The sequence below is a fragment of the Larimichthys crocea genome, chromosome XI, assembly GCF_000972845.2.
Source record: "Larimichthys crocea isolate SSNF chromosome XI, L_crocea_2.0, whole genome shotgun sequence".
NCBI lineage: Eukaryota > Metazoa > Chordata > Actinopteri > Sciaenidae > Larimichthys > Larimichthys crocea.
The window spans coordinates 2,461,248-2,487,915 of record NC_040021.1 but is presented as its reverse complement, the minus strand read 5'-3'; the positions used below and the strand labels follow the sequence as shown (position 1 = coordinate 2,487,915).

General features: G+C 42.8%; 1 protein-coding gene across 5 annotated transcripts in view; it reads right to left on the bottom strand.

Annotated features, from left to right (window-relative positions):
* Window positions 1–26,668, bottom strand: part of epha7 (eph receptor A7) — a 79,323-nt gene that overhangs the window by 32,355 nt on the left and 20,300 nt on the right. For all 5 annotated transcript variants that reach the window (XM_019258490.2, XM_027284125.1, XM_027284127.1 and 2 more), the window contains exon 5: window positions 18,903–19,238. In XM_019258490.2, the coding sequence (XP_019114035.2) occupies window positions 18,903–19,238 (336 nt within the window). The remainder of the gene's footprint in view (window positions 1–18,902; window positions 19,239–26,668) is intronic.

The following is a 26,668-nucleotide window of genomic DNA, read 5'->3' as shown; positions in this document are numbered from 1 at the left end:
GACCCGATGCTGGCAGTCGTGCGCTCGTGATGAGTAACCCCCTAGGCCAGACACTCCAGACAGGCCTCCAGCCAGACGGCATGTGGGAGGAAAAGAGAGGGAGAAAAAAAAACGATTGCACAAAAGCCTACTTAGTGGCTGACTGTAGTTTTGGGGATAGGCTTTTTTTGTGTCTGTCATCAGCTGTGAGCTCTTCTATCACTCATCTGTCTGCTATGAGCTCACTTGATGTCTTCTTTATGCGCAGACAAAAAGCAAATGACAGGACGTGAAGGGAACCAGACGGCAGAGCACCGACGCTCACAACTGGGTGTGTCGTTTCGCACAAACACACGCCGAGCATATTTGGTCCCGGAGGAATACTTTACAGTGACGGCGCCCCTCGAGTGCATCGCTCTGTAGAATGCGTTGATCCTTTTAAATGGCCCGACCTCCTGAGCCACATCTTTTTCTTCTTTATGTTCTGTTAACTTATGGAAGCTGCTAACTGATTATGATTAATGACTGCGAAGCGGCGACACAGACAGGCAGTGGCTCTATCTCTGGAGGGTTTATGAATGTCATGGGATTTTTAAATAAAAAAAAAAAAAAAAGAATCTTGAGACAATTTCAGAGTTGGTTTTCCACAACTCATTGCTTGTAACAATCTGTTTAGATGAAATTCATAACTATGATTTATTACGGAGTGTCATGTAAAAGCTGTTTGCAAAGTCTAACAAGAGCTGAATTATTCCCACAGTCGGCACGACGCGGTCTGCCCTCTAAGCCTCGGAAACAGTTTTCAACCGAAACTGCGCTGAGTGATCGGCTGCTTGAAGAGACAAAGCCAGCTCTCAGGTTGCCCGGCTGAACTCGGCACAGATTGGCTCCCGGCTCCCTCTGCCCTACAAAGGCACGTCCACTGTCCTTTGTCCCACCTACGTTACACCCCCCTCCCGACCACCTCCCCAAGCTCCACCCCCCTCCCCACCACCTCCCCGCCAGTCAACACTGGCTTCCAGGGTTAGCGACCGGCCGTAATCGCCGGGCACAGAGTCAGAGTCAGTGCATGGAGAGACGCCCGGTAATGCTGTAACACCTGCTTGGTAAACAACCTACAGAAAGCGGGGGCCCAAATCCTCTTTGCCAGTCTTTTCTGGGGGAGAGGATCGTAATGATGCCAATAATACGTTTGACCGAGGACACACAGAGAGAGGCTGCTGTTCGAGTTAAAGGTACAATCTGCCCTGAAGCATCTGCAACGTTGGAATAAAAACAGCTTTCAGAGAAGAGCGTTGCTTTTTCTGCTTGACTTCATTACTAACTGGCTAAATCTAGCAACTGTTCCCATGGGCCCCAAAACCCAAGGTCAACTGTTATTTTTGATGACTTGGAATTACTATATATAATTTTACATCTTAATTAGGCCTGTGACTAATGATTATTATCCAATGTTATTCACCTCATCTATTGATTATTCTTCCACTAACAGACTCAGTCTTTAGTGTACAAAATCTCATCACATTTTCCATGAAAGGCAACAGTGAAATGTAAAATTCAAAAAGAATGTGGCTTCTTTTTCTCATTCCAACAGAAAACTGCTCAAATGTAGATGTCATTCTACATCAGTATTTAACACTCACACAAGGAGAGCCAATCCAGTTAGGGCTATCGCAATATCAGACATTCAACACACGAGTATCACAGCAAAAATTAGTCATGATAATATTATCGCAATATCTATATGTTTCTCTAACCGTAATCACGACTGTACAAAAGCTATAAAAAATGATTACACTGAGTGTGGATTATGTACATGATATTATTAAAATGATATTAGTATTTTATTTTTTTAATACGTATAAATCGCGACCCAATCGTAGAAGAGACAGAGGTAGCAGTTCCTCCAGCCACAGGGGCGAGTGGGGTGGAATCCCTCGCAGCCACAAGACTATTTCAGTCAGGGTCGTGACTTCCACTTCTTCCCTCACTGTTGCTCTCTGTGCACAGCTGACAGCAACAAGCTCACACCAGCACTCAGTGGGCTGTCAGAAAGTCTGGGAAATGGAGGAAATCACTTACTCATGGCAGGTCGAGGTAAAACTGTGAATATTCCTAAAATAAATAAATAAATAAATAAAAATCTCATGTGATATATTCAGTGATTCGGTGAGTATCTGAGCTTTGTCCTTTGAGGCTTACGTTTTAAACTCATAAATATATAAAGCTGAAATGTTTTTAAAAAACACCTGCACTCTTTTGCATATCAAAAGTTATTGTCTGTTCAAACCCTGTATGCTCGTGGCAATATGTGTGAGCATTGTATTGAACAATGGTTCATTCTTCAGCTGCCTGAGCCCTGACTCACTATCATCATAATGATGTCATTATTGCAAGATAATTAGCCTTGAAAATGTATCTTGGGAAACAATCTCATAGCTTGTAGTGTCTCTGTTTTGCTGCCAACTATATATTGGACTTGATAATGACTCTTTTCTTCTTTGGCTGGTTACAGAAATTTACTTCACAATATCCACCGTGATCACTTTGCTTTAGTGCGGGTAATACCAATAACAGACACTCTAATGAGATGTCAGAGATCATCAGTGAAAGCTGTGAGAGAAAATAACGCCGATGTGGAGAACGACTTGAAAACACCACTATGAACGCCCAGTGCGTTCAAGGTGGAACCTCGTGGTATTAAGCAATCCAGCAAAGGTAGTTTTGGTAACAGCTCTATTAGCTGTATGATATTTTCTCATTTTGGCTGTTTCATGGCTTTCGCGGTGAGCTTATGGAGAGCCGCTTAAAACGACAGAAATTGGGAACAGTCGCATGAAAGTACGGCCCGAGCAGATGAATCACTCGCCCTGCTGTGTAAGAAAAGAAGCCCGTGGAAAGCACTGTACCTCCTTGAAGTCAGCAGGCTGATTAAAGTTTGGAGATTGGCCAGACAAAAAAAAAAAAAAAAGAATCTCATTCTGTACTTAACTACGTTTTTTAAATTTTTTTATTCTTTAGCTGGGAATCATATTTCTATTTTCTTTAAGAGGGGAACTGAAGCAGGTACGGCACAAAGAGAAGCTGTCAAAGTGGCTCTCACGGAGAAGAAATAAGAAAAAGAAAGAAAGAAAGAAAAGCTATTTCTTAATCTTTCCCCCGCTGCAAATACCCATGCTCCGGTCAAATAAATTCTCAGCCTCCACATGGAAATAATCAGCAGTCAATGCCTTGAACACATTGTGTTGTCTCCTAGAACGCACAGGCCTGCAACGCAACTGCCATTAGTCACACAGGGACAATTAAAAAAGCTGCTCCTGCCTGTCCTTTGTAAATCTGTCTGAATTGCCTTAATCCTTCACTATTAAACTCAAGAATAGTTGGTGGGACCATTCATATCCATATAGGCTGCCGCTCTGTGCTGCAGCCGAGCAGAGCCGTGTAGATTGAGCCTCAGAAAGCAGCAGCAGGGGGTAAAGGGGGGGGCGACTGTTTGTGATGCAGATTCCACACCAGAGGAGGACCACCAGGGGTGTGTGGCACAAACACACACACACGCACACACACACACACATACAGTATGTTGGTTTTGTCAGAATATCAGGCCTCGTAGTACGAGTCATACGTCAGCCAATCGCTGTGGTCCCCCTGCGGATGTGACGGGGGGGGGGGTTCAGGATTTTATTCAGCGGTCTGCAGAGGTGTCAGTCTGCCTCAGCTTGCATTAACAAGCCGACGAAAGAATTTAATTAAATTCAGCGTTAATTGGAGCTCGGTATCAAACTGCAATACTTTTTGGTGCATATTTAAATATGTGTGCAGCACAGAGCATCGATGTCAAGTGCTGGAACTTGAAAGTCTATTCTTTAATCAGGTAATAATCATTTTGGAGTATAATTTCTAGCATTTGAGAAGCTTTTTTTCTTGTTCCATAATGTAAGTAAAGTCTTGGCACAAAAACTCAGGTATTAAATTATCACTGATATGAAAATGATTTAAATACTACCTCACCACATGTCCAAGCGGTGAGTAGCCGAGTTGGCCTGGTAACTGTAAATCAAGATGGCTTCCACTGCTTCGTAGTTAGACTCAATATGTTGTATAACATACCAGGCCAGCCAGCTGAGACAGGAGCTGTTGTGACTGCTTAGCATTCTAGGCGGTTACGTGTTGTCATCTCACCAACTAGCTGTCCGAGTAATCATATGGCTAGTCGACTACTCGGCTACTCACCACATGGACACGTGGATAAACGTCTGTCACTTTCCGTCATGACCAGGCCTTAACACTTGTGCGAGGTAGTATCTGAATATTTAAATATGCATTAAAACGTATTGGTATTTGATACCCAGCTCCATTTTAATTCAATTCTTTCATTGGGTTGTTAATGCCAGCTGAGGCAGAGCCTACAAAGCCACATTTGTCCACAGACACATTCATACACCCTTGAACAGTGTACACAGTATGCACATTCAGAATGGAAGATAAACCTCACTCATTTTTCCAGAAATAAATTTGAGAAAAAAAAAATAATACAATGGCAGCTGTCATCTGCCAAAAGTGATAAACTCATGAAAAGTTTTCAGATGACACTGACTTCCTGTAGTTAACACGTTCAAAGTCTCGTACAGGCGGTTTCTGTCCTAACAAAGTCCAAACAGGATAACAGCAGCATGTGAAATTGGGCCAAAGCAGCTTAAAGTTGCGCAGCAAAGCGAGTGACAGAGGGCTCTGCAAATTGAGAGATGAAGCCCGACATCCTGATTAAGGCCGACAAGGTGTCACATCATTGTCAGCCTTTGTGTATTGGCCTGCAGGATTTGCTATTACTGTAATTGGTGATTTCTGTCTGATAGGTGATGAGGGAGACGGAAGCTTAAGACTTAGTGGGAGGGCCGAGAGTGAGAGTTTGCTTTTCAGGGTGCCCCCCCCCCCCAAAAAAAAAGAAAAAAACATCCCAATTACCCCCAAGAACAATGACAAACAACGGCTTTTGCCTCTTTGTGTCAGACGTCCGGTGTGTTTACTTAGCCTATCTCCAATCCACTTTGTCACCAGTTAATTGGAGAGTGGTGAGTTTTTCTAATGCAAATGCCAGACATGTTCACACATTTTAAAGCCGGCTACCTTCAGTTGGCTTGAGGTGAGAAAATAAGAAAATAACAAAAAAAAAAAAAGCGTGTTGGCAGTCAGGGGAGAAGTCTTCCCCTCATGGAGCACACACCATGCATATGCTTTCAGTGTGTGTGTGTGTGTGTGTGTGGAGGGGGGCAGGTGGGGGCACTGACTTTATGCACTCGTCTCCAGCGGCTGTCAGATGCTGCTAGACTTTTAGACTTTAGACTGAATTCATCTCGTGTTATCAACTGCGATTTAATTTCAGCCAGAAAGCAGAAGAGGATGTTATCGGTAATATGTCCGATTAACAAGCCCGTACAGAAATGCACCCAGTCACTGCATTAAGTCTCGCAAGCTAGATGTAATTTAATTTTGCATAGTAGACAAAATCAAATAACGTCACTGCATTAATAAGTGATTATCTCTCTTCCTGAGAACTAGAGGAGTGTTTCGACGTGAAAAAAAAAAGCCAAACCTGCTGAAAACACGGGGGTCTCTGCAGGCCTCTAATTTCATCTCTCATCTCGACATCTACTGCCAAAGTACACTGGTCTTAACACATTGTGACATACTTTTTGGCAGCATTCGACGGCGAGTCACCAGTGTGATAGGGAGATGATTTGGGAGGAATTTACAAATTTAATTAGCTCGGTCTCTGAGGATGCGAGCTCTTCCAACTTTCATTTAGATGTAATCTTTCTTCGGAGAATACATTTTCAGCACGCAGTTCTCACAGAATAGTTCTCTTCTGTCTCGGTGCTTCGCGACATGCGGCAGACAGTGGCGGCTTAGTTCCACAGAGTGTAATGGCAGGAAAAAACAGTGAAAATAACACCCACGCACTGTGGAAACGTGGCAAAAATGTGAATGACGACGGGTGTAACGGTATGCAAAAATTCACATTTTGTGGTGTAACTCAATTTTGGTGTCACGGTTTGGTGCATGTTTTTTTTTTATTATTGTTTTCCTCCATCTACTGTTGGAGAGAGTGACTGGTGGTGCAGCTTGTTTATAAGATGCACATGTAAAAGAGCACTATGCAGAGGCTCATCCCTAATAGACACATTTGATGCAATGATTCGGAGGCAGAAAGGTTTAAGCATGTTTGACATTTTGTTTTTCCAGAGACATGCCAACAGTTTTTTTTGCCTCCAGTGTCACAGTAATTTACTGGGAAGCCGTAATAATTCCACTTCCAAATGCTAGATTAACGACACACAACTACTCCACTGCCAAAGCTGTGGTGTGCTGCAATGATTATCGATTATACTGGTCTAAAAAACCTCACTACAAAAAAATGAAGGGCAACAACATTCACAGAAAGAAATTCTTCATAACGACCCCAATCACACACACACAATGCAACGTAATGCGGTTGTGTGAGGTGGTAACAAAGCATTCTGGAGAATGTAGGAAGCCTGTGACTAAGGTAAAAGAAAAATAAGGAGGGTTAGTGCACCGAATGATTTAAAAAATAACTAGTTATGTTGTAAAATGATTGATACGATGTCAAATTTGAAGTTGGAAGCAAATACTCTTCTTCCTAATAAAACAGAATTTTCTCTTCACTGTTTCCTCCCTGCGTGCTGTTTCTATGAAGACAACTGATCTATCTCCGGCTTAAAATGTGTTGCCCTCTTGCATTTTGTCAACAATCTCTGAAATCACCAAGGTTAAACGGGCAATCATTTTCTCCCAGCACAACTCACGGTGCTTCAGTCACTTTCACTTTCCGCCGACTCTTTGTCCCGCCTGTGTCAAGGATGCAGTGGAATGAGCAGAGAGGACGGACGGGTGCGTGGGGGGGGGGGGCATCACCTGATACAAAAGGGGGCTGTGGGAAGACTTTGCTGACACTCTTTCGGCTGTGTTGCCTTGTCACAGTATCCCTCATGCCCTCACTAACTTCCTCTAAGCCCAGATGTGAAGCCCATCTGCTTGCACGTCCAAGACCAGCGTCCTTTTCGGATCTTCGGCTGCCATAATCTTTTTATGGTTGTTTTAGAGCAAATAATTAAAAGCAGCCATCCAGATGGCCTCCCTCTGCTTTGATAACAAAAAGGTTTGGGGTACAGCGCTGGTTTAAAGAAGCAGAAGTACAGCTGAGGAAGCTAGCAGGTGCGCAGGACTAAACTTGGTCGGGCCCTGAAAGAATTCGAGGCGACAGCTTTGGAGGGTCAAAAGGTTGTCCATAATTGCCAGCGGTCTGTTTGAATGAAGGCAAATGGACTCTGAGTTTTTTTCCCCCCCTCCTTCCTTTCTCCAAAGCCAGAGTGGTCTGCCACAAACTCATTATGATTTCCAAGTGTGATGATCTGAATAAAAGGGGAGGGGTGGAGGGGTGGGGGTGAGGCAGGGGGTTGAAGACATAATTAGTTTTCCTCACTGCAGGAGACAGTATGCTGATGAGACAATGAAAGACAAAAAAAAAAAAGCAGAGCTGTCAATCTCCCTGAATTCTTTCATCTCACAAAGCTCCAGTGAGTAATGCTCACAGACCTCTGCCACCCCCCCGAAAAAAAAAAAGTCCCCACACACACCCTACAACCGCAGTGCACGACTGTGTTACGCAACACAAACCTCTGCCAATTCTACGAGCATAAAGCATTTCATAGAGCGCGGGAAGGAGGATAAAACAAACACTTTGAAGGAGCTTCTCAGAGAACATGATCCAGGTCGTGTTCGGTCAGAGTGCTAGAAATGAATAAAAATGTTCAACGCCGCAAATCTTAAATATATCTAACATCAGGGTCCGTCTTTATCAAAGGTCTGATAACGCTAACCCTGGAGAATGCTTTGAAAACTTATCCGCGTGGAGTAAAGTTCTTCACAAAAAGCGAAGCATGGGACACATTAATCACGCAGCGTACTTAGAGCACTTAAAGAAGTAACCTTTAAGAGCAGCTTTTAACTGATCACATGATTAATCGCATGCGCTACGCTCGCTGCAGGAGTAGCCAATCACGCTCAAGGGTGTAACCTCCATCTGCCCCATTGTTCATTCTTATTTTTCCTATGATATATTATTCTTTAAAAAGCCAGTATGATTTCAATTATTAGAACGAATGGTGTTTATATGAAACCTTTAATACATCCGGTAGCAAATAACACACAGTGAGATAAATCTGGGTGATTATTTATTTGGATAGATCCTGTTTGGAGCCATGACTGCAGTGTTTGGGAACCGTTCATTACTGCCTGGATGTATGTGTGCTATGTACACGAACATGACTACACAGCAGCCTGATATTGATACAAAATATCACAGGAGACGTAAAAAAGATTTCAAATTACATTACGGTGTGCTGCAGAGTACAGTCGGTTCAAACACACATTGATAAGAGAGGTTTGTTGGGCCAGGAAAACAAAAGGAGGAGTCAGTCACACTGTAAATACATTATATCCATCGGTTAATGTGAAAGTTGATTATTTTTTTTCAAGTTTTCTTTGAGTCCACACAATCTAATGGACACGATGAAGGACTTTCACTTTTAAATCTGACTTTGATAGATGTCATCTCGGGCAGATGTGTGATAGATCTCTCTCTGGCTAACATGCTAACACTCTCTGGGCTCCAAACAATCCCTCTGCAGCACCAGACCAAATACCATCGCCTACAGGAAACAACCATCAAAGTTTAGCTATTGACTGGGGATTGCTGCTGTGTGTGTGTGTGTGTGTGTATGTGTGTGGATGTGTGTGTGTTTTATCCGGTAGGGGGAATTCGCTGCTATTGGGCACCTACGGCATGCAACCCCGCTTGGCTTTTATTACCCTTGGAAGTCCTTTTAACTCCTTCGGCAGGAAATGAAACACTCGAACGGCTCTATTGCAAAGTGCCGGAGCCATTTGCAGCCAGGGCCGTGACATTCCCGAGCATGTGTTCCATATAAAGAGAGGCTCTGGGAGTCACAGGTGCATGCTGACAGGGTGTGTGTGGTATGTGTGTGTGTGTGTGTGCGCTTGATTGAATGTATATGTGAGCGGAGAGGGAGTGCAAGCCAGTGAGTAGATAAAGAGAGAGAAGGAAAGAAAGTATTTTGGTGTTTACTGAGGCCTTACAGTCACCCGTGGGCAGTAAACAGAAGAGCTGCTGCATTCCAGAGCCAAAGCCAGCTGCCTGCACTGACCGGTCAACGCTTGAAAACACACAGGGCAACTTTAAATATGGAGGCTGCTGAAGTTCACTTTTCAGCTGGAACTTTCAGGGTGAAAAACGAGGGTCGCTGATTTCCTTGTGATTTATTGTCGGCTGTAGCACAGCGACTGATGCATATTTTTATTCATTAACACGATTAACCTGTTGATTACTTCCCTGATTAACAAATAGCGCAAATGACCCCGTGCCCACTCGGCCCGGGGTGGACTACTTCTTTTGTGGCGCTCCCATTCAAAGCATTTCAAAGCATTCGTGTTTGAAAAATGACTCAGATGGTTCATTTATCATCAAACATTCACATAACGGGTTAATTGACTAATTGTTTCAGTGCAAGCTGGCTGGCTTTTTTTTTTCTTTTTTTTTTTTAGTTCAAAAAACACGTTTCACGCTCAAATGCCAATATACAGTATGTCCGATACAGCAGTGTATGTGTGTGGCAATAAGCAAACTGATGTACGAGGTTCACCTGATGGATGCTGCTGAAGTGCCCTTGAGCAAGGCGGCTGGTCTGTATTTGTAGAACAATAATGATCAAATCAAATCACAGTGATATGATTCTGCTTATGAAGCGTTTTAGCACATCCTCTCGAGTCAGCGGCTTTAGAGATGTCCGATGTCAAGGAATCACAAGTAGGAAACTACAAACATGCCATCTATATATAAAGGGTTCAGTTCTAGTTTTACTTCTGAGATACAACCACTGAGCTAGCATCAGCCATCATGAACTACTGGTCATGCCAGACCAAGTAACGCTGTGACAGCATAAACCTGGAGCAAAGATGAGTTCTTTTCCTTTGTAACCACTGAAAGAAAGAGAAATGTTCTTGGTCTAACAGAGTTGCTTCGATAAGCGATTATTGTTGGTTGTTTTCTGTGTTTGCTTTTGCACCTGATGCATTTTTCTGATTTATTATACCCAGAAATCCTCTGTTATTCCTGTATCAGATTCTGTTTTTTAAAAATGATGGAAATTCAAACGTTCTCACAAGCAGTTGGAGAGAAAAAAAATCACAATCACTCATGGAAAGATGATGAATAATCAGCCACATTTGCTACAATGAGGACTTTTGCTGCTCGGCTCGAGAATGCCGCGTGCTCTGAACGCTTCACAGCGTCGCTAAATATGTGTATTCTCACCGCAGCTCTTTTGTTCTCGGGTCACACTGTTATTTGTCCCACGCTTCATCTGCCGCACCAGACTGACTACCTTAATTAGTGGCACTCACTGAGAGACATTAATAAGTGTCCAACAAACCTGAGATGGAATAAATTAGAGTTCCATTTTTGTCGACAGTGACATTTCTCATCAACTACCCCTCAGGTCTGTAATTTCACTGAGCGAATATTCTCTCCGCTCGTGATCTGTCACCCTGTGGTGGTGGCGAGGAGAGGGCTCGGCCGCTCATCCCTTAATCTGCTTGTGGGCTGTATACACGGAAAATACAAGTAAAGCTTAGACAGAAGCATGTACGCTCTTCTAGAACCGGCAGCTGATGCTCTTTTTTTGGGAGGTTTTCTGTATATTTCTGGACCCTAATCAACATGTAATTATCAAATCAGGTGAAGGGACTTTTGTTTTCACTGCTTTTCAATAGGAACTATTTTTTTAGTAGAAAGTAGTTCTTATGTAAATCAGGGTTAAATACTGGGAGTTACTGGGTAAAATCTGCTCCCCACAAAAGCAAAACCTTTCAGAGCTAAAGGCTAAATCCTGACATTTAAACATCATTATAGATAGCTGTAATTTGAAGAAGCATTGTTGTTCCACCATAATCTATTAAAACACAAATGTACTGTTTCTGAAATGCTTTCCATGGACAAGTTTATTTTGCTTCCTTGCACGGACAGATTTGGCGATAGAGGGATCATAACAATCCAAGCCTCACCAACACTTTGAAAACTTGCACATTTACGGCATTGAGTGGACAGACTGCTCCGTGAGGTGAACCTTTACCTCAGGAGACTGTCGCTCTCTAACAATGGGCCAGCCTGTCGCCAACATGTAAACATGCAGCGGAGTCTAGTCAAACATTTCCACGTCCGAGCTTCCTGCAGAGGAATCCTTATTTGTTTACAGAAGGGTTTATGATATTGCAAAACACACACACACACACACAAATTTAATATCCCCAAAACGATAAGTACAACAATACTCGGGGAAACTTGTTTAGTGGCCAACTTCTGCAGAAAATGAGTTGTCAAATGTCTCGGCTGATAAATGAGAGCGGCTGACGTGTGAGAGAGAAAAAAAAAAAGAGGAGTGATTCTATGAAAGGTGAAGGTCTGACTGAAAAGCTGAGTTTCTATGTGGAAGGTAAACAGCGGATTGACGGCCAGAAAAAAAAAAAAAAAAGCATTGCCTCAATCTTTTTCTGCTGCCTCGCAGAGGTCTGAATAATTAAAGCCGCGTCTGTGTCTGCTCCGCGGGAACACAGCCTATAGGATGAAGCTGAATGTGAATCAGCGCTCTCTTTTCAACTTCCACATATTCCCAGCTGAGCCCCAAAAACATCAGAATGTTGCAACTTCTCAGACAGCTTTTTTTTTTTTTTTTTCCTTCTTCAGAATGAAATAATATGTCTCTCTGAAAATGTTCCAAATTAATAACGCTGCATCTAAACACAAACAAACAGGGCCGGAGACAGACTGTCTGTGAAAATAAACAGAATCCACAGAAAATAAGAAAGAATCCAAGATAAAAGAACAATAATAAAGAAATACTGCAGTTGCAATTATAATTAACAATAAAACCTATTGGAAATAAACCTGATTAGAGTAAATTAACAAGTGATGTTACATGGATTCATCTGACTCATCTTTGATGTGAAGTTAGTTTCAGTTGAAACTCGTCCTCTCTTTTAACAAGTGAATATTTTGTTGCCCGACCAGTGTGACCACCTCTTACTGTTGGAACAAAGCAACAAATACAGATATCTTCTGTGCATGTGTGTGTCTGAACAGCACGTCTTCAATCTTAACAAGTTTTTTTGCTGATGTCTTGCATTTCTTTTGGTCCACCTCCCTTTGTTCTCATTCTCTGGAATATTTAGGTGCACGTTGCCGGCTGCAGCGCGGCAGACATCTACATCTTCCCGAACCCCAGACGAGCTCTAAAATATATACTGTCAAGATGTGAAGAGACTTCTGTTACAGCTGATTCCTCACTGTGTTGTACACATTGTTTTGTATTGTACTACATCGTAATCACACGGGATTGATGACTCGGGAAAATTGATGTCACGAGGACCCTCAGGGACCGATGGGGTGTCTATGGGGACACCGAAGGTTCCAAAAATGCACCACACATAAAAAATAGGATCTGGCCTTGAATCTGTCTTACTACACTTGTGACAAGAGTTTGACCGATACACTCATCACAGGGCTTTTGTTAGAATTGCCAGCTTTGCTGTTTACTGTCTTTGCCTCATTGTTCTGCACACTGTGAAAAATGGATTCTTTCCCTTCCTGAGCCTGTCTGTGGCTCTACTCACTGATTTGAGAGGAGGATTGATGCACATTTTGTATTCTAGTGAGTGTGTGACAGTAGGACAGTGTGTGTGCAGTCAAAGTACACCGTGTGTTGATGGTAACATGCCAGCCAGTGCAGGTGATGTGTTCACACCTTCAGTCCTGGTCCGGTTTCAGTTCACGCTGGCTTTTACAACCAAAATCAAATTCTGGTGACTGACAGAAGTTTACACAGCACTTTAAATCACCTCGTGTGTATATTTCTGTCCGTCTGTGTCATAAAATAACTGATCAGAAGCATTATTAGTATCATGAGGCGTGTTATGAATAATGAGGTAGGGACGGGACGAAAAGGAGGCGTCTTGTACAGTAATGATTCGGGACTTATTACTGTGGGAACGCTGTCACACACTTTTTAATGGACTTAATGAACTGACAAAGTACACGCAGTAAGACACAAGCCTGGCGGTTTGAACAGCTTTTGAACTATTAATCATAGAATACGTGGTGAAGAAAAGATTTGGATAAATACTTTTATGATCAGCAGATTGATTTTTAGTGTTAGTTTTAAGATGAAGGAAGAAGACGTATCAGTCACTACTTGTTAATCAGAAACATTCAGTTGATTTGAGTCTTTTCACACAGTTTGATAAGAAGACGCTGACATCAACACATCAGACCCTTTACCGGCTGAGGCCTGTCCTTAACTAAAGCCACGGGTGGATGTGTCTGCCTGTGTCCTTTCCAAAGCAGTCAAACAGCACGTTGCTCTGACAAGGCTCCGTGCGCCGAGAGAAAAGGACCGTCCAACGGCCGCGATAAGGACCAAGTGAAGGGGAAAGAGGCAACGCCAGCTTCTATGAGGGAGGGCTCATTCAAGCACGGCAGATTCGGGGGGGATTTAGGGAGCTCGTCTGCCAGCAATAAAAGGCTGAAACAGGATACTTGGTGAGATTAATTACCTAGATAGGCCACGATAATGCCATTTAAATGGGAAAGTAATTAAAGTGCACCTTCCATGAAAATTATTCATTGCTGACGGATTGGGTGACAGACAAATCAGGAGGCATTTACAGAAAAGCTACAGGTTAAGTGCTCTGAGCTGCTGCTCTGAGACCACCACAGTTTTATTGCAGCTGTTGAATCTTACTGCTTTGCCCAGCTCTCATCAAATTACTGCGAGCATGTGGAGCGGAGGGGGGGGACGGGCTGGTGAAAAGAATGGGCTCCCAGGTAACGTAAAACCGGGGACAAATGCTACAAAGGAGGATCCGCTTAACTAGAAAATTACACTGGCTGGCACTGGTCAGTGGGGACTGCTCAGAATCAATCAATCCTTCTGTTTAAGGCCACCATGGCAGATTAGAACACAAAAAGGGATAAATCAATGCCCTTATTGTTCCCCAAGTGTTACTTTCACAAATGCACTGAACAATATCCATTTAGTGATGATAAAGTGTCAATAAAGTGGCCGTATAGATTACCGTCAAGGAGCTGGGGTATCAGTTTGCAATATTTTAATGATGGTTTGAACTCTTTCGTGAAAGAAAAATGATCACCAAATCATTGCAACAAACTTCTAAACTACGAGACTCTAAAGTGCTGGAGGACAGAGAGGCAGACTCAACTGAAGCGGGCAAACAAAACGGGAATATTTGCTTCTCACGCAATGCGAGGGCACGGAGGCTTTTCAGATCAAAGTGAAAAGCTTAGCTTACATTCTTATGAGCCTCGCTGCTTTTTTTTTTTTTTTTTGCATTGAGATATTGTACTGAAGGGAATAGCCTGTTGTTCTCTTTGAATGTTTAAGTAGGTTTGTACTTGAGGGGGACTATAACATCATCCTACATTCACAAGGAGTTGCACAACAAATGAAGTGAAGAATGGCTAAAAATAAAACACAAAAGATAAGTCTGTGTGCTGAAATTCCTCAGATGCCTGGTTTAAAATTCAACATTATGACTCATATCTTATCATGTGCGTGTTATGTACGTTTTGGAACGACAGCCGCAGAATTCTTGGCATTCTAAAGCTCCTTTTAGACATCCAGTTTGTTATCTGATGTGACTATTTTACTGGTTTCATGTCTGAATAAGCCCCCAAAGTCACTTTTACAGCAACGTTTAAGATCCGCCCGGTGGTGAGGGGCTGGGTGTGGTTGGTTGCAGCTGTGGCTGGAGCATGTTTAAGCTGTAGCAGGGCGTTAAGTTGCTCTTTAAGGCTTCAATCGCAAATATATTATAAAATCTGACAGTGATGCAGCCTGTGAGAGTTCATAAAACACTCCTCTGCGATGGGAAAATATTGTGCGAGCATTGTGGCTCTTCCTGTAAATGTGCTTTACATCATGGACACCTTTAACTTAATCGAAAAAGACAGTATTTAAACTGTCCCAGTGATGTTGCATATCCCAAGTGTCGTAGGGACTTTACACGAAGACAGATGTAAAAACTGAAATGATGTCTTCATAACAGTGTTGTGTTTTTGAATGACGACCAGGGCATTCTTGGTATTCAGAGGCGTTCCTAGTCGAACTCAACCACAGTCTAAATAATGCATCTGCCCAAGTCACACCCCTGTTTTCTGCTCTGACTCACCCACAGAGCCTGTGAATACTTTAGAGAGGAGCTCAACAATTGTAAAAGTTGCTATCTGAGCCTAACAGGCTTTGTGCTGCTGGCTAATACAAGCAGCCATCATTAAAATCAATTTCCACTGGATCTTCCTTTCACTCAGTATATTGTTTATACCTCTTGCTGATTGCAACTAAACCCCATTTTGATGGTCTCGAGCTGATGGCGTGCAGACAGCGCAGGTCCTGCAGCCTTTCCCAGAACTAATTTCAAATCTTATTTCTGTGTCCTTCTCAACTGTGATTTTTCTGGCCTCAGAGATGTGAACATCCGCTTGAATAAATATTAATGGTTATTCTATGAGCAGTGCCCACTCACAAGTGTGCTGGAAGAACAAAAGGCCTTGTTTACAAGTGCGCTTGAGGAAAGCTAAGGCACGGAGGGCCTCTGAGGGGCCTCCAAGGGCGGCTCTGTGGCGCTGTTGACTCACAATGGAGTGCTGATTGAAACGCACTCTTAACTTCTAGCGTACGGCGATGGCGAAGACGGCGAAAAAACCTCAACATGCAGATTTCTACTTAGCGGCTGCAAGGACGGATCAGTTGAAATCAAGCTTTAGGAACTCGCAGGCTCTACTTAAACTCATTTAAGACAGAACTGAGAGGTAATTAGGTTTCTGGGAACAATAAGCACTCAGCACCTTGTGTAGCTCCAGCCTTGCTCCAGACATTTCCTTTGGTGTAATTAGGGGAGGTGTGAATTCCTCATCAGATGGATCACCATCTGCATTCACACACTGCATGTTCATTCCCCCAGTCCCCAGCTACGAGCCTATGTTCATCCTGATTATCATGCAGGAGGTAGAGATGTAGAGGATGGAGGAGAGGGCTTCTCTTTTTTAATGTTCTTTCAGTGCTACGGGGCTCCAGCACCGTGCCACGCAAAGGTTAATCAATTCTGAATGATGAGCCATAAAAGCTTTAATAATGCAGTCATTCTCTAATGAGTGGTCCTGCATGCTTGCTCAGGAAGGGCCGATTGTTTTAGGAAGCTCCGATGTTCCAATTACAAAGCGCTCAAGCGTCCCTAAACAGCCCGGAGAGCGCTGGACACAGTGAGGGTCCAGTGAGCCGGACAATGAGCCCTGCAGTGTGGAGCTAATATCTCCTCAAGATGGGAAACAAGAGAGACCCATCACATGTCAGTACCTAATTCTGACTATCGACGTGCACGTCAGCTGAAGACCTCCAGAGTTTTGACTGTAGCTCCACCGCCTTTCTCAGATCTCAGAAACTGGCTTTGCTTTCAAAAAGGTGATGACACCTTTTGAAAACTTAATTGAGAGAATGTCAGGGTGTCTGATTTTGACATTAGAGTCTATCGTTCATTTCCCTTTTCCAACCAAAAGTCAACTTTTCTTTCGACCACGACTGCAGTATTTCCTCAACCTTCACCAAATCCCTAACCCTTGTTCTTCTTATTACATTATCTTTCACAAATCTAACCAAGACCGATAAAGGTCTTTTTTTTTTTTTTTTTTTTTTTTTTTTGAGACATTATGACCACCTCTTATGTTGTGACTGCAGTTCTATATTTCGGTCACATGACGATAACCAAACCAATCAAGATGCAGTTTAAAAGCTTCAGGCAAGACTTTGCAGTGTACTGTAGATAGAAATGTATTTTAATCCACATTTCATAAAACGACCTGTGCAGCTCTTCTTCTTCTTAATTTAGAGGTATTATTCTATCTCAGGGCTGCCCTACCATTGACAGATGTAGTGGTTTGCCCTGTCTCTAAGAGCTGCTGAAGGTATTTGTAAGTGTTTCAAAGAGGAACGTTTCAAAGACGAGTCCATCCCAATTTACACATAAGGAAAATCAAGGAATCTTTTCAATGTAAATTAGTAAATGTAGGGGCACAACCTTAATAGAATTGATCAATAAAAGTATCAGTGATCTGACCCATCCCCTCCAGTCACACTGATTATAGTGCTGTAGCACTTTAACTGGTGCCACTTACTTACATGACACCAACTTAGCCAAGTTGTCTCTTTCACAAAAGATAATGGCTAAATATTCCGCCGGGTCAACTAACTAATTGTCTGTTGTCAACATGCCACGTATAATTATGAGTGACTCTAAAAGAGCATGTGTTAATTGTTTTTTTTCTGCCTTTTTCCTGCCAGTTGTCCTCTTCCCGTCATCATCGTGCCCTTGGCCTGGCAACCCCATGGCTCATTCCAGCGCGTGTCTCTGTCACGAACCCGGCATTGTGAAATGCATCATCCTTAACACTACATCCTGCACACATCCATTTAACTAAATGCCTCTTTCCTTCTGTCTCTCTCACAGATGTAGTAAACGGAGATCTTCTCTGTGTAGAGTGTCTGCTAGCAAACCACAGCCTCTGGAAATGTATGTTTTGAAGAGAAAAGTGGCAGGTGAGCAGCTGTACTTAACATTAGCTTTACGACAAATGATGACACGAATGTGAATGACTGACTGCGATGATGTCAAAGCAGCAGGCCCTGATTGGCCATCACATGGCAGACAGCAGGTGTGGTTAGCCAATGATGGAGGTTATATATCCAGCTGAAGCTTCAGTGCCTTCTTTTAATCACCACAGTCAGAACACTCTTTTGAGCCAACTGTGTTTCATGGATGCTCAAGCATGAAAGAGGAATCTTGTTGGGTGGATCCATAGAAATAATGAATAAAAAAGGCTTTAGAGTTTGTCACTGCAAAATACAGCGTTTTAATTACGGTAGATTCCCCTGAGACTGAGTCTGCATCGTTACTAAGCTAATAATATTTGCCACTGTAGTGCTGATATACACATTAAATTAATCTGGGTAATATGCATACTGGATATATTATGGATCATATCAGACTATGGTCATTAATGCTAATGGGGAATCATTACAGTAGTTTGCATATGAGAGGTTTTGAAAATTTAACTGCCAGTCGCGGTGTTCCTAATGCCTAAAGCTCTCTCAGCTGGAGCAAAGGGCGAACCATGCATAGACCGATGTGAGACAACCTCAGCTTGAAAGAAATGATTCAACGTGTCCGTCAGTGTGGTCGTCAGATCAATAGCAATCTCACGTCTGAGCACGAAAGTAAGTTGGAGTAGCTTCAATGTACTTACTTACTTATCTGTAACAATTATAAACCACACTTTAGCATCTTAGGCTATAGCACTGGTTGCCAAACAGCAAGCGCAAATTATTTTACAAAACTATTGTGGGCATTAGAGGTGTTGGTCGTATTTTTGAACATGGAAAATAGCCAGGCAAGCTGTTTTCCACCTGCTTCGAGTCTTTATGCTAAGCTAGGATAATTGCCTCTTGGCTTCAGCTCACACACACATTGACTGATATCGATCTTCTTATCTAACTCTTGGACAGAAAGCGATAAAGTGTATTTCTCCAAATGTTGAACTATTTAAAACAAAACTTGCAAAAGATCCAGAAAACTTCAGAAGATTCTATAAAAACTTCCAAAGAGATTCAATCAAGTGTTTTTTCCTCTACAGAAGAACATGGCAGAGAAAATTTCCAAGTGCAAATCAACATTAGTGATAAACTGGTTAATACTCTTACCTGCTTGACCAGTAGCGATGCTGACTGCCGCAAACAGCCTCTGCGTCCGGCTCAGGTCTGACACTCCATTGACAGCCTCCACCTCAAAAGTGTAGTTGGCGTGGGCGAGCAGGTCCATGATGGTCACATAAGTGTCCACTAATCCTGACTGCGCGGGAGAGAATCCCACATTGGGCCCACATGGAACACACTCCTCAGGTTCCCAGCTGCAGCGCCGGCATATAACCCTGTAAGTGACGTCGTTGCGGCCGCCAGTGTCAGCGGGTGGGCTCCACTCCAGGCTAACGGTGGTCTGGTTGATGTTGTAGACCAGGTTCTGTGGCGCTGAGGGAGGTCCTGTCAGAGGTGGACACAGAGGAAGCCAGAATTAAATAACTGGGTGCCAGGGAAAGTGACAGCCAAGTGTGTGCATTGACTGGATCTGTGCTTTCACTGTTCTCTGAGAAAGAAAAAAAAACTCTATAGGACATGCCAGCTCCAGCCCTAGAGCCAAACACTCACACTCAATTATAATAAGACTCAGATCCAGAAAAAAAAAAAAAAAAGGTACAGGTACACTGAAAGGAAGTCAGCTCTGGCAGGCACCAAGGTCAGTGTTAGAGCGCTGTGAAATCAAGAAATGGAGCCCAGAGTTTCAAAGGGAGAATAATTTCATAGTCAAGAGTTCACGCAACACAGTTTTTATGTGACTGTTTTTTATGAATTGTCATTACCGGGACAGTGCACCCATCTAACCTGCCCACTTCCATTTTCCCCTCATCCCTCCATCACCACCCTTTATATGACAAAATTAGACTGAACGAGATATTACAGTGTGACGGTCTTTTCAATTTAGAATCGTTTCCAGCCGTTTAAAAACATTTCAGGACTTACAGTCATGAATCTAAAAATTATGTTTAAAACAACTTTTAGCGTATTAGCATCCTGGCGTGCATTATATTTGGCTAAAAAAGTTTCTGTTCTTTTTGTTCTTTGTCATTTGATTTCACTTACCAAAGTACACTTTTATAATCAAACATTAGCACTTACACTGACTTAATTTAGCTGCTTGCAGAACAGGAAAAGGTTTGGCAGGGTGGCAAATTACGGATCTGACACGAAGCTGCCTAACTCAGAAATAAATATAACTAGAAATGCGGGCTCACTGAAAATGCTGCTGTAAAATGAGGTCGATGAGAGCAGTGACGGTGAATTAAACAGCAAAGGTTCTGGCTGAAAAATCCAAAAGAATTATCTTAGACATACTAAAAAGATTCTAATTTTCTTTAGACTTCTCACCGTTAGTGACCCTGTTTGACTTTACATGTGGTCAGCTAATCTGATGTTAATATAAAATAATAATTATTGCAGGATTCAGGCAGGCCGGTGCCTCATTTTTTTAAAATTTTGAACTGAACTGATGTTTTTTTTACAGTGCACTCATGCATGCAAATATAGCTGGTGATTCATGGACCGAGCGCTTTGTTTACATAGCGATTGTTAACAGCATAAAATGCAGCTGCTATGGAAATGAATGAAACCTGGTTCCACGGTCGGATAAATGCTTAGCAGGGAATCAGAAGCCACAGACAGCCACTCTTTAAGTTCCCCCCTGTTCTCCAGAGATATACAACCATACCAGCTGGAGACAGTGGCTTTACTGGGTTTCCTTGGAAAGGTATATCATGTAGACAGCAGGACACTTAAAGTTAATGTCTTCCAAAAAAAGACTGACTCACCCAGCAGAATTTACGAACAAGATTTAAACCTGGATTATTACCCACCCTGTAACTGCCATATATAATTTCACTTGACATACAATAACAACTAGGTCTATGTCATCAAAAGTGCACAGGACCACAGTCCATTTGCCAGTAAATGTTCACATAACGGCAAAGAGATTAGCTCATCTCGTAAAACAATGAATAACAAATTGCTGCTTTCATCTTTCAAATTCCAGGCTGTTGGCTTTTATGGCCCAGATGTTGATATAAATAAACTCCCTCCAACGCAGTAAAGATTATATGACTTGTATTCTTTGTTTATGAATGTTTTAAGAACGTCTTCATTTGGTTCTCTGGGAGATTTAAACTGTTCTGTTGTCTCAGGAAATATTCTTTGAGGGAATCTTGGGGAGGGACTCTCTCTACTCATTAAATTTGTCACATTAACTACCAAAATAGGTCATGCATATGCATAGAGCCAAAATTGCTATCACAATATTCGAGCTCATTAATACAGCACTTAGTTGTTTTTCCCTGTTCCACCCATTAGAACCGAAGACTCGACAGAGACATCCATATTCATGATTATTGGGTAAGATAAGAGACAGACTGTGGACTATGAAGATGAAAGAGCCACCTGTGGCAGGTGAAGTGGAGACGAGTGACTGCTGATAGCGCCACTCGACTTCAGCCTTGGCATTGACACTCGACCCGTACTCTCAATCTTCCTCGAGGACAAAGGGAAGGTGTGCCTTGGCACATAAGCACTGAGTCGCCCACGCACATGTGCACACTCACAAACACACACACCTCCCACCCACCCAGCCTGAATCTTTTATTCTAGCATTTCCATGGCCACAGTAAGTGATGATAACATCTCATTTGGCTCGTGCCACTCTCATTTGGGTCTCAGGTGCTACAGATCAAAGCAGTGATTCCTCGCCCACAAGAGGCAAAAGGAAATTAGATTAGACTGACCCTGGAACTGTGTGACCTTTGTCTTTTGTCCAGATGCATGCTACCCTCCAAGCTTTGGCTTTCTTCCTTAGCATGCTTCAAACGCAGTGCTTGTCGGATCATCGATCAACGATAGCCTGAAACTCCCGGTGGCAGAACTGGAGCTGGGTTCGACGGGTTTTCTAACTTCTTGTATCAGACAATCTAGTGTGTGCAGAGGCAGCTTGAACTTCTCTCTCAAGCTTTCTTTATCTTTCGCCACGTTTCGTATGGATAGAAGAAACCAAGTTCTTGGAGAGAGATAAAGGCAATGGGAGATCGCTGTGTCCAGTTATAAAAGGTATACACACTTTTCCCTTTAGACGTGGTGACACGTCATATGACCCAGTTTGTTTGAAGTATACTGAACCTCTCTTTCTTCTTCTCTTGCCTTGGCGTCGCTTTGTTTCACCGAATATGCTCTGTCTTGACTCAGGAATATGAAACTCTTCTGGCCCCACTTCACCTACAGCACAGATTTGCACCCCATCCTGAGCCCTCCACTGTCTGTCTGCTCATCCTTATAGCTCAAGGGCTTGTCGCTCTCCCTCCTCTCTGTACTCTTTTTCTGTCTCTCACTCCCCCACTCTGTCTTATCTTTTCGTGTTCTTTCCTCTCACCCCTCCTCCCAGTCAAGTTTCATTTCACGGATTAGCCTGCCAGAGCCCCCACAGCCTGAAATGTCTCAATCACTTGCTTGCTTCCCTCCAACACTGCCACTGTGACCAAGCATGGGTAAGCGTGTGTGTGTGTGTGTGGGTATTTTTGTTGTTGTGCATAAATATGGAATATGTGCATGCACACTTTATGTTTCCTGCTACATCATTTGCATGTTAACATGGAACAGATTTTAGAGCAGAACCTGTGATTTTGTGGAATAAACAAAGAACTCCCATGCGTAAAAGTGGTGAGAAAAAGCCTTCAGCTGCATAGAAGTATCGCCTATATTTAATCTACCATATAGAAACCATACTATAGTAACTGATCGTTTTTAGGTCATATTTGTAAGCCTGTCTCCACCCTGTGCAGAGTTGTGAGACCTGAGTAAATCCAAGCTTAGGAGAGAAGAATCCGGTGCTTATCGGCCTTGAGTGGTGCTCGGGGCTGCCTTAACCCTCCATAGCCTATTAGCTGGCTGTGCTCTAATTGGGGAGCTGTGGGGAGAGGGGCGGCAGGGGTGAGTGGTATTCAAATCACCCATGAGGTAATCCTCACTCTACAAATGTGTGTTCTGACCCTGTGACCTAGCTTCTAATGATGTGGCCGCAGCAGAAGCTGTATGAGGGAATCCGTGCAGAAGAGGGGAAGAGCTTGAAGAAGAGTTTTAGAGCTGAAGAGCCTCAGTAACATCAGTCAATTCAGTATTTGTCATGTCTGTGAAACAATCCATCTCAGAACAGATATAATGCCTTTATGCAAACTTTAAATGTGCTTGCGGTTGTAGTAGTGAAGCGGAGACATGAACACATGCAGTAACTTACACTGAATTTACATGTGCATGACCAGGACGAGGACAAAGAGGCTTTGTGTTGGTCCAATTATTGCATGCAAGTAAATAATAACATGGCATTCAGCATAGATCTTAGAGGATTGTTTTGGTTCATTACAATTGGGTCATTTTTTGTTTATTGTATTATTTCTACTGATTTGTCTAAATAGTACTCACTAAAACAAAGAATAATGCAGCATATGTAATAGATGGTTCTGTGAATCGCCAACTGGACAAAGCAATCCCTAAGACCCTGAAAGGATCCTGCATTTTGTCGAGGTTCTGTCTTGCGTTAAAGTCTATATTTAGTATCTTAAAAATTGTAATTAATAGAATGCTTTGATCGTGTATATTCTTAAATTAAGTCAAAATGGGACCAAAAAATGGCGCCCACAGCTCATTTTTCACCCAGGGCCTGACCAAAGTAGGTACGCCTAACTCCTTAAACCCAGGAATGTGGAGACATTGCTACAACAAGGTCTGACAGGAGAAGAAACTCAAACGGTCACACTATCAGACAAGTTGAAAGCACGGCAATGGTTTAGCCAAATTATCTAAAACCAAAAGAGAGTGGATTATACTTGATTCCTGAGCCCTAAGTAGTGTGAAATGTTCATATCCTAACCCTGGTTTTGACTTCTTGTAGAAACACTAGACCCTACAGTACGTTCTGCAGCCCTTCACAGTCCCCTAGCAACTCCAGGCAGGATGGACCCTCTGATGGACGTTAACTTGTTGAGGTGGCACATTTTTGAGGGGAGCGGCGGTGGCGGCGGGGGCTGGGAGGAGGAGACGACCACTCACAAGTGCCCTTTGAGCCCCTCGCTAGCACCAGTACTGCTCACAGCTGTTGCGTGATTGATGCTCACTCCCCAACCTGTCAACAACCCCAGTATGTGCCTATCCTCTGGAGAAAATGCCTCCCCATGGCCGTGCACATATATCTCATTTTCTCACAACTTTGCATCTGAATGGCATGAACAAACATCGGACAGACAAAAGCATTTCTTCCTCCCACCCCCTCTCAACACATAGCACATGGGAAATGATGTACGGTATTTGGAGATATGTTTTTTGGAACTTCTTCCCTCATCTTTATTCAGCATGGATTTGGCTTTGCATGTCCCCACATTACATCTTCATCTCATTTCCTTTCAAATCCTCATGGACACATTCTTAATCTCTGTGTGCCAGAGATCCATCTCACTGTTTTGCTAAGGCCTACGATATGGTAGCTTTACAAACCCCTATTTAAAAAAATCTGTCAATCAAGCTATTTGTTCAGGCAGTGCAAATTCATTTTCAATTACAATTCACTCCTGGTCTGGATAAGGCTTGAAAAAGGGAAATCACAGTGACTATTGGTCACACTGACTTAATCCAGCGATGAATGAGGAAATGCACGTACAGAAAGCCGTGCAAAAATTGTTCTGGGTGAATGAGGAGGAGGGTGAAGCTATTCATACAAGTTAAAAATACATATTTACATATAATGGTATGGGGTCATCAAGTGTAGACCCGGAGTTAATGAAAATGAATAATGGAAAGTGTGCATTAGGCAACTTCAGTAATTACTGCGCTACTTGGCCAAGGTGATTACCCAGAAGGGAACAGCCAGAGGACACTGCAAAGAAGTAGGAACTTTCTCCTGTTCTTGCCACTGCATCAGAGTCCTGCCCTTGATCAGCAGGAGATGTTAGAGTGAAGCGTTAACATCCGATTAGGATGGTTGGAGAAGTGAGTAATGGACCTGTCTTTTCCAACAGGATCTGTATGGTTGCCTCTGTGCTACACACAGAGATCGGTGGTTTGTGGCCATTGGACGGTCTCAAATTTACTTAGCTTCAGTTATGTCCTTGTTTGTGTCAGACGCTGATGGGAATAAACCAGACCGCCATCGTGTCATCAAGCTCCAAGGCCATACCCTCTTTAGGTGGGGGGGGGGGGGGGGGGGGGGGGGGGGGGACTGCTGCGAGTCGGGGGTTAACTGATTTAATCCACAAGACAAAGTCATTTTCATTCCATTCTGCCGCCTGGCATTCTTACCTGTTTGAAACTATTAAGACTAGCTACACCGTGTGCTGTTTCATCAAAAGCAAGATGACGCAACTGTTGCTCCACAGCAGCCACGTTAGCCACAGGTCACAATTACGGGATAGAGCCACTTTATTTTCATTTGCTTTAAAGACATCATCATTTGGAGGCCTGACTCAGAGCAAAAAGAACAGAAGAAAATTGTGGTCCAGCAAGAGAAAAACTAGACGGAGTCACGAGTCACTGAATGGACTCACTAATGTAATACACACTGCAACACAGAATCTTTTTACCAGACCAAGTAAGGTGTTTTTTATTGCTTCTTTTTCATTTCGAAGATGAAGATTGTGCTATTTATTTTTCCCCCCAAAAAAAACATTAAAGTTAGATGATAACTGATAATGATCTAAGTAACTGTAACCGTTTTAACAAAAAAAAGAACAGTCTGTCCGCTAGCTGATGCACTGAGGGAGCAGCAGAGCAGATACAGACCCAAATACAGAAAACATTTCAACTATAAACTTTCTAAGCACGGAAAGAAAACAGGCAGCTAAAATGCAAAACAGAAGGCTGATGGTCTGATGACAGATAATGCTTGTGGGAAATGGGAGCTCATTAATAATGAGGAATAACTTTCTTACACAAGTTAAGATCTTACAATATTTTCTTGCAAAGCTCTATCTCACCCACTGTTTCAATTCAAATATTTTTTTTTCCCTGATAATATATTTCCAGTTCCAAACATGGAATTGAAGCACATCATAAACTTGGTATGTTGAGTTAGGGGCAGGCAGATGTTGCTCACAGACACCCATAAATGACAATAAATCATTTTTCATATTTAACATAAACATAAAATCCAAACCCCAATCTGAATAAAACTGTCTTTGATTCTTTGATTGAATGCATAGACAAGTCAATGCAGCACTGTAACATTCGACTATTTGCATAATATCTCAGCAGCAGTCTCTCTCTCTCTCTCTCTCTCACACACACACACACACACACACACACACACACACACATACATTAGAGATTCTGACTTGGCCTACTTTGGGTGTTCAGGGAAAAAGCAGCACTGCTCAGGATGTGAACGAGGCATGCTGATTTTCCCCGCATATGCATGTCTGCCTTTGTTGTTTTTAATCAACGGAAAATGGTACAAAATAAATAAGCACCAAATGAAATGTTAATTTATCCGCTCTCCGTCTTAATAGATATGTCAAAAAAAAAAAAAAAAAAAAAAAAAAAAAAAGAATGACAGAGGTGTGTATGTAGCAGCCAGAAGCCTGTGGGTCCTTCCAGGAGTCCTGTGATATATTATCAGCAGAATGAAGGCACACAGATAAGGTGCAGAGATTATGTTTAGGGGTGCTGTTTACCTCCACAGATAAAGCAGAGTGCTAACGCCGCCCTGCTGAGGTGTGCCACTCCCCGCGCACAGTAGCTGAAAGCAATGAGGGGAGAAAAAAACAAAAACTATGCAACAGCACCTTGAAATAACCATGTTTGAGAATGGATTTAGGAGCAAATCAGCTCCACCC